The sequence below is a fragment of the Henckelia pumila genome, unplaced genomic scaffold (assembly GCF_033568475.1).
Source record: "Henckelia pumila isolate YLH828 unplaced genomic scaffold, ASM3356847v2 CTG_466, whole genome shotgun sequence".
Classification (NCBI taxonomy): domain Eukaryota; kingdom Viridiplantae; phylum Streptophyta; class Magnoliopsida; order Lamiales; family Gesneriaceae; genus Henckelia; species Henckelia pumila.
In genome coordinates, this window is record NW_027331833.1 from 6,704,584 (window position 1) to 6,713,443 (window position 8,860).

Sequence of the window (8,860 nt, forward strand, 5' to 3'; positions counted from 1 at the left end):
GAACCGATAATCAATGAACCAACTTCTTCAACAAACCGAACCGAATGATCCCAAAATATTTTTGTATATCAAAGAAAACATGATAGATGACTTCGCTCGAAGGCGAAGCGACTTCAACGTTCAAGTCAGTATAGGATTCAATAGAAAATGTATGAAAAACGTATAAAACATTCATGTATGAGATGTATAGAAAAAACATATATGAGATGTGTAAGAGACGCATTGAAAGCGTGTAAAGACATATAAAAACGTGTAAAAACATGTTAAAAAACATATATAAAACGTGTAGAAAATTTTTTATGAGCGTGCAGAAAACGTATTAAAGCATACCCTAATAAGAGTTTGAAACCCAATAAAAAGAGAGTCTCAGTCTATATAGAATTTTAATATGTAAGTCAACTAGATCCATACATATCCATGCAATATCCTGATATATATCTAAAATATAAATAAATATATGATAGAATTTTTATCATATCATCTAAATCATTAAATTGAAAAAAATAAATAAATAACTCAATCACAAAGATGAAAATTCAACGAAAAGAATCATAAAACTTGGGGAAAAAACACACTTTCAAGGGTCTCGTGACCTCATTGATTATTGGCTTCACGGTCGGTGGATTTCTTCTATACAACATCTTCAATGTTTTAGGGTTGAAGTTGGGGAAACACGTTAGGAATAGAGGATGAAAAATTTATTTTATTACATTGTTTATTGTTCCAAAAAAAGAAAAAAGAAAAAAGAAAAAGAGTTATTAGTGGGTTTCAATAGCATATATAACAGTTATAATCTTATTTAAATTTAAAATGTTATTCCACCCCGTATAAATTTTATATAAATACTCTACATACTTCAAAATTTATAATATCTAATTTTTTTAACCCAAAAATTTATGAATATATCGGGTGACATGAGGTATTAGTCATTATTTTTAAATTTCTGGGTGATTATTATAAATCTTGTTGATTTGTACTTAGATTTTTAAACATTTTATTTATAAACGATAAAAGAAAAGGAAAAAAGTAATAATTGACACTGAAAAAAAAAAAGAAAATAAAAAGAGAGCTAGAAAAAGAGTTTTCAGTATCGTATTTAGAGCCGTCAATTTGGGTTAGACTCGCTGGGTCGATCCGTCCCGCCACACGATTTAAGTGGGTTGGATTGAAATTTTTTCAACCCAACTAAAGGTGGGCCAACTCGTGAGGGTCACGGGCCTAGGTGGGTCAGCCCTCGACTGGCCTGGGTTGGCCCACAGGCCTGGTGAATTATTATTATTATTTTTTACTTTTATCGTGATATATGTATTTTTTTTAATGAAAGTTGTAAATTTTTTGTATTAATTACTTTATATAAAATTTATACATATAAAATCAATAATTAAATTTTGTTAATATTTTTCTATTAATATTTATTTATGAAATAAAATTTATAATTAATTATAATGATTTTTATTTATTTTTATTTGTAGTGAGCCAACCCGCGGGCCGACCTACCTAACCCGCAACTCACCTTGAGTTGGGTTGAAGATTATCAGCCCGTCAGGATGGTGGGCCGGCCCGCCCGCCCTCGACCCGCCAAACGGTGGGTTTTGGTGAACCGGCCCGCTCCGCCATGGTTGGCCCATCTGACAATTCTAATTGTATTTGGACTTCTACGGAAAAGAAAAATTATTTTATAATTGTACATTCAATTAGGGGTGTAATCGAGTCGAGCCGAGTAGCAGACTACGCGAGCTCGAGCTCGACTCATATTTAACTACTCGAACTCGAGCTCAAGCTCGATCGAGTAGTTAATTTCGTACTCGAGCTCGAGCTCGAAAATTATATATATTTATATATAAATATATATAAATAAATAATTATATGAATAAATAAATAAATAAAATATTATATACATTATATTTATATATATATTTATATTATATTTTATATTTATATGTGTTATCGAGTAGCTCGCACACATATATTTCAAACTCGAGCTCGATTGTATGTTCTCGAGCTCGGTCAATTCGAGCTCGAGTCGAGTTTTGACCGAGCTACTCACGAGTAGCTCGGTTCATTTACACCCCTACATTCAATTATGAATTATAATTCGTTTTAAATTATAAAGAGAACATGACTTTAAGCTTTCTCTGCAAGCAGCCACACATTGTTATTAGAGTTCACAGGTCAAGAATCTCTTTAAAGATGAGAGAGATTTATAGAAATGAAAAGCATTTCTTTGTTACAGAGGGCTTGAATGGAATGAAAAAGGCAATGACTTAAATTTTAAGTGGGACAAGCATCCAAAAACGCAACTTCCTGAACAAGAAGAGCTTCATGCTCACATGACTCAACGCACCCTAGGTACAGCGAAAGAGGTCGTCTACAAGCTTCTCTCGATAAAATCCCATATCCTCTCCTCCATATATATGCGATCCCTAAGCCGACGAGGCATGTGTCGTTCATCTGGAAATATCAACAATTCGTAAGACTTACCAGCTGCCACAAGCTCGTTCACCAGCCTAGCCGTGTGCCTAAAATGCACATTCTCGTCAATCATCCCATGAACTAGCAACAGTTTCCCTTTCATGTTTCCAATGTGATGCATCACTGAGCTATCCAGATATCCTGATTCGTTTTCATGAGGTAGACCCATATATTTTTCGGTGTAAAAAGTATCATACCCATCCCAAGATGTTACTGGTGCACCAGAAATCGCGCATTTGAAAACTTCAGGATATCTTGCCAGTGTTATGGCCGAAAGATATCCACCATAACTCCACCCACACAACCCAATGTGACCGACTCTGGCTAATCCCTGCTCAATGAGCCATTCAGCTCCAGTTCGTTGATCCTCCGCATCAATCTGGCCAAAGTGGTCCTTAATTGCGCCTTCAAATTTGAGTCCACGTCTAGCAGTTCCTCTATTATCCATCTGGAAAATGTAGAAACCGCAATAAGAATTATGTCTCTATTTCTTTTGGAGAGACTCGAAATATTGAACATAGTTAAACGTTGAAAAACTCCTTATAGTCAGAAACCACTATTACCATAAGCTGAAGCTCATGGAACGTGGCATAACAATTGTTTTTAAACTCCATTGCATGTAAGTCAAAAAGCTAAGAAACATATGCTTGAATTTAATATCCAACACGAGCGCATGCATAGTGATCATACACTAGGCAACAAAGGTCACCCAAAACCAACCTAATTTACACAATCACCGTTTGGTGTGCATGATAAAATCATCATTGATCGCCTAACCTACATTTAAATTATACACCGAACTTCATACAACTAATTACATTACATATTTTATCTTATGCGTAATGTAATTTTTATCACTCATATTACATATTCACATACTTATATTATCTTATCATACGTATCAAATAGTACATGTCACCCTTGGTTCTAATACTGTGTTAAAGACCATTTTCCCAGCTTTTGAAAGGAGCGGTTTCAAACAATAATTTTATATGTTAACAGGCATCTATATAGTTCAATGGAGGACCGCAAATTGTACAATACAATACTAGATTAAGGTGCTATTTGGTGGGAAGGATAAGATTGAGCATTCTTGCATCATCCAACATTTAGCTGAAGTTTTAGAATAATTAGAGTTAAAAAATTGATATGCTATCTTTATCTTTCAATTTACTATCAAGTCATTCATCATCTCATTTCACGAGCAAACCGGTGGCTTATAATTATAAAGAAGCATTCTACAAGAGAGTGCAAATGACGGGCATTGAGCATAGAAGGTTTCTAACAATTTATATTTTAACAGGTATATCTAGGGCTCATTAAGGGCCACAATTGAACAATAAGAAAGTAGACTAAAGGTAGTGAAGATGTGTCGTGTATTTGTACTAGTGATGCAAATGACATGAATAGAGCATAAAATGCAAAACTAGGTCACCTAAAAAGTACCTTCCAGACTAATACGCCTTTACTTCTCAGATATTGGGATCTCATGTCAACTGTATTTATCCAAGAATCACAGACTAGTTGTACACTAGGACCACCATAAACCTGAATCATTGTTTTATACGGTGGTGGCCCAAAATTTTCTTCGTCTGGTTTGTACAACGCTCCATACAAAGTAGTTCCGTCCTTTGCCTCTGCCTGAATTACCTCTGGAGGCTCGAGTTGGAGTTTTCTAAACCTGGGAATGTCGACTGGATGTTCATAAAGAGACAATATCAAGCTTCCATCGTGTAATGAGTGTAAGGAAACCTTGGGAGGCAAAGTCAAGGAATCGTGGATGTCTACAAATCTCTGCAATTGATGATCAAGCACAACCACATGCTTTCCCTTTCCATGGGTCAGTCTCAATGGAGTTTGTACAGAATGGTTTCCATTTGAGAATAAGTTAGTGCAATAAAGATGAGATTCCAGAGGACCGTCTAAAGTTCCAGTGAAATAAACTGTGCCAGAAGCCTCATTTACACCAGCAACTTGCTCAACCATCCAATCACCTTGGGTGATGGGTCCTAAGCACACCCCATCCAAATCATGCAAATATAGATGGCGGAATCCAGTTTTCTCGCTGGCCCAAATAAACCCACCGGATGGTTTGCTCGGTAATTTGTCTAATGGGGTGAAGCAATCGTGCAGATTGATCCACATTTCATGTTCTTCGTCAAAGATTACTTTACTTTCACCAGTTTTAATGTCGAACCTGATAATCTTTAATTTAGAATGTTTTCTATTCAAAACCTGAGCAGTCAGAATATTCCCATGCATCCAATTGACTCGTGCCAAATACTCATTATCTTCCTGGCCCCCTCCACCGCAGACAAGATCCATCCAACTAACCGGTCCTCCAGCAGCAGGAACAATGCCTAAACGAACTTTTACATTTGAACTGCCTGCAAAAGGGTAAGCATGGTCTTCCTGTGCATCTGAACCCACAAAATTTTTTCCTTGGTGCATGATCCTAAAAAGAGGTATCTTTGATGAATCAACCTCAGTGAATGCAATGAACTTGCTATCTAGTGACCACCAGTAGCCATTCTTCCTGTCCATTTCTTCCTACAGCCAGAAAACACGAGCATTGTTGAGTATGCAACTAAAAATTGGGATCTTTCCAAATGAGTAAGCGAAAAAGGCAATTATTTCGAAAAGAACGTATATGCTGGCTCAACAAGGATCTCACCTGGGCTATGTACTCAGCAAGTCCATGTGTCTGGGAAAAAAACAAGGCAGTCCATCACTAAACAACAGAAAAATTCAACATTTTCATTGCACCAAAACACAATGTAGAAATTAAACATGAGATACGCATCAACCTAGTTGAAAAGCAATAGCTCACCTGCCGAAGGATGATCAAAATGTAGTGTATATATGATATGATATAGAGTTCAAAAAATATGAGTTGCAATTATGACCAATGGTAGCTTTTCATCGAATGGAAAGCGGTTAGATCATCAAATGATATAAGAGCTAAAGCCAAGTGTTTGATTTCCATGCTTGAAAGTTGGTGCATTTGTCGTGGGATTGCTGGGAACAAACAGGTGACTTTTCTGGAAAGCTATAAAATACCAATCATGACTTTCAATAAAAAAAAACAAAGCAAATTTTTAGTCCAACCACCATTAAATGAAATTCTGACCCAGCTTCAAATGTCAGTGACCATTCTTTGTGACTATGGAGGCTTAAGTTGCCACTAAAACCAATACAAAAAAATTGATTTTTTAATGATACATTTTAATAGAAAAATTAAAGGAAAAAGTATATTTCCCTTAACATGTCCAATTCAAACAGCATTCATGCGTTTATCTATCTTACTACCTATGTTCTCACTCATTCTCCTCTTCTATTCCAGCATTGATTCCTACCCGAATTCATTTGATGTTATTCATTTTGAGCATTCCCAACTTCAAAACTAGTACTCATTCAGATGCAAAAAGGACAAAACAAAGTTTTAATACTCATTTATCGGCTGTGCATTCTTTTTCATTTAAGAATTCGAAAAAATTAAATCTACTTTTCCTGATTAAGGAGGAAATTGAGAACAAGGAAACTCCATTCAGGTTGAACCGTTAGAAGTAGCCAACACCATGAATTTCCGTGATTTCAGGCAAATAATAATTGCAAAATGGATGAAGTTACGATATCTGCAGGCATTTTTTACTGAAGCATCAAGGTGCCATTTCAACAACAAAAAATCCAACTGGGAAAAAAACCAGGGCAAGGACATCCATTAAAGAGGAAAAGAGAAATCAAATTAAATAAAATGGAATCCAAGGCTTACTACTGCATTCTCATGAGCACCCAAAGTCAATTGTTTTGATAAGTTGTACAGAAGGTTCAACACGTGAAGCTCATTATTCCGCACATAAGCAAGCATGGTGCCATCCGGGGAGATATGAGGGTCTATAATTGGCGACGAAGGGGTGTTAGGAAGCTTAAGCTCTGGTTGAACGGCAAAGTCCTGTATATAGATCTGCCAATATGTTGTAGCCATGGATTAGTATATGTGACTATGGTGACCTACATGAAGCATGATTTTCAGCACTCATGATAATTAAACCAACAGTTAGGACATAAATATAGTACAAGGAGTGAACTTGTGTTGACTGATCGTAAACTCAAATCAGGCAATGCTAACGATGAGTTTACGCATACTATAAAAAATTGGACAGCTTTAAAATAATCAAATAACCCAGAAAAGGTAATATTTTTTCTCTTACTGTGTGAAACAATATTTCCAAATTTCAGGTAATCATACTACTGCAACTATCTTAATTAAATACAAAACCACCAAACAAGTCAAGAAATTTTAAGAAAAGAGCCAAGCTGACCAACTTTCATTGTCACGGTTATATTTTTCAGTTCCAATAATACAATGCTCTATAGCTTGAGAAACTACCTTTTTCACAACTTCACACAGCATGTTAAAAAGGTGTGGGATCACATTTCACTAAATAAACTTCAAGGTCACCATTCTATTACGACAAAACCCAGAAACAGAAAGAAAATGGGATGTTAGGAAACACACCCCAGCTGGTAGAGGCACCATAAGTTTTTTTCTCTTCGAGCTCATCATCTTCACCCATTCATAGCGTGTCACACCCAAGCCACGCTCTCTTAGTCGCTCCCTTCTCAATTTCTCTTCCGGAGACAAATTATTTTCATCAAGTCCACCATCTTGTGGGCCAAAGAACAAGTCATGCTTCCCCGTTTTGGGATCAAATACAAACACTTTCCTATTTAATGTCTGATCAGGGCTGAACAAGTACGCTATCAAACTATCATCAGGGCTAAAACTGATCGAAATTGGTGCACCGTAACCTGGTAATGGGTACTGAACTATTTCTTCAATTGGGAATACATTGCAATCATCCAGAGAGTTTGAGGCAGTTGCGTCGGTGGCAGGCATCTCTTGAGGAGACGTTCTTGAACGTTTCAAATTCCTCCTTTTTGCACTCTTATTGCGGGATTGCATCACAGAAAAAATAATCCAAAATTGAATATGCAATGCATCAATGCAAGCATGCTGAATAATGATCTGCTGAATACTAGGACATCAGAAACTAGTAAAAGAAAATATTAGTTCCCAAACAAAGAAAACCTCACAAAGTTTAACCCCTGAAATCTGAATACCCTTCTTTAAGTATATAACCCAATTAAAAACAAAAAAAAAAACGAACTTTCAAAACCCAAAGAAGAGTGAAAGTAATAAACAACATGAACGAAAATTTAAAATCCATTTTTCAACGGAAGAAACTACTGAAAGTATTACATAAACATAAAAAAGTTTATATAAACTAAATTAATCTTGAATAAGAATTTTGACTAAATTAAAAAGCTGCTTTGTTGAACTGCTTTTTTCTTTTCTCCCCATTCCCCACTTTTGCAATTGGGATTACGAAGGACAAAGTCTACCTTTTTACCATCAGAATCAAACCCAGTTGCTTAACACAACTAGCAAAATTAAATCGTTGCACGTTATCAACTTATCAGCAAGCAAAAAAAACAAAAACAAAAACAAAAAAATCCGCGAAATTTTAAAAATTAGCACGATCAAATGATACTGATTACTGATTAATAATTACAAAAAAAATTCCTCAGAATTGAATTAATCAAAACAAAAAGAATAAGAAAGTGTCATCAGACCTGTTTGGGATGATCCGCAATGAAAAAGACTGGACTCTGGATTTGAGATTCGTATTCGATTCCCTCAAACAATGAGTCCAATCAAGAGGTTAGAATCAGATTTATCAGAAAACAAAATCCAGAATTAGAAAAATTGTCGGGTTATGGTAATGATGAACTGAACAAAGTAGCAGGAAACAAATATACATTGGGGGAAGTGGCGCGTGACAACACTCGCCGTGGAAATGCGCGTCAGAAGCCAATTCAATGTGTAATTATCCTCATTTTTTTTTTCTCAAAAATAGAAATCTACTTCTTTAATTTATTAGTTTATTTTCATTTCTAGGATTCGTCGAAGTCCTAATAATCATTTCATTACTAAATTACAATTAATTGGTTTATAAAAAATAATTTAACATGAAAACAATGATGACGGTATCATTCGATATTATCCTCGAATAGATCCACGATTTTTTTATAAGAACACAAAAATGTCAAAAATAAAATTTGGAAGGAATCGATCGGATTCATATTTGTATTAAAAATAATATTTTTATATAAAAAATAATAATTTTTAAAAAGTTAAGTCGGATCGTAGTTTTGCCTCAGAAAATTGATTTTCTCACAAAATTAATTTGTAAAAAGATCTCATATAAGTTTATGTTCTAAATATATAGCCGCCACATTTATCAATTTTTTTTATATTTTATAGGAAAATAAATGAATTAAGCCGTTTGAGAGCTATTCGAACATCGATTCGAGAAAACCTCGT

The 8,860-nt window shown here is 35.2% G+C and overlaps 1 protein-coding gene across 3 annotated transcripts; it reads right to left on the minus strand.

Annotated features, from left to right (window-relative positions):
* Positions 1-2,181: 2,181 nt before the first annotated feature.
* Positions 2,182-8,368, minus strand: LOC140872530 (uncharacterized). Of its 3 annotated transcripts, none has more exons than XM_073275385.1 (6): positions 8,110-8,368; positions 6,992-7,526; positions 6,245-6,436; positions 5,147-5,176; positions 3,919-5,022; positions 2,182-2,920 (listed from the first exon to the last, which is right to left on the minus strand). In XM_073275385.1, the coding sequence occupies exons 2-6, from the start codon at positions 7,436-7,438 to the stop codon at positions 2,369-2,371; spliced, it is 2,325 nt and encodes a 774-aa protein (XP_073131486.1). In that variant the 5' UTR covers positions 7,439-7,526; positions 8,110-8,368; the 3' UTR covers positions 2,182-2,368. The 3 variants fall into 3 exon arrangements, with proteins under 3 accessions (XP_073131486.1, XP_073131487.1, XP_073131485.1); XM_073275386.1 differs by having other exon boundaries at positions 6,992-7,420; positions 8,110-8,367; XM_073275384.1 differs by having other exon boundaries at positions 6,992-7,501; positions 8,110-8,367.
* Between the last annotated feature and the right edge of the window lie 492 nt (positions 8,369-8,860).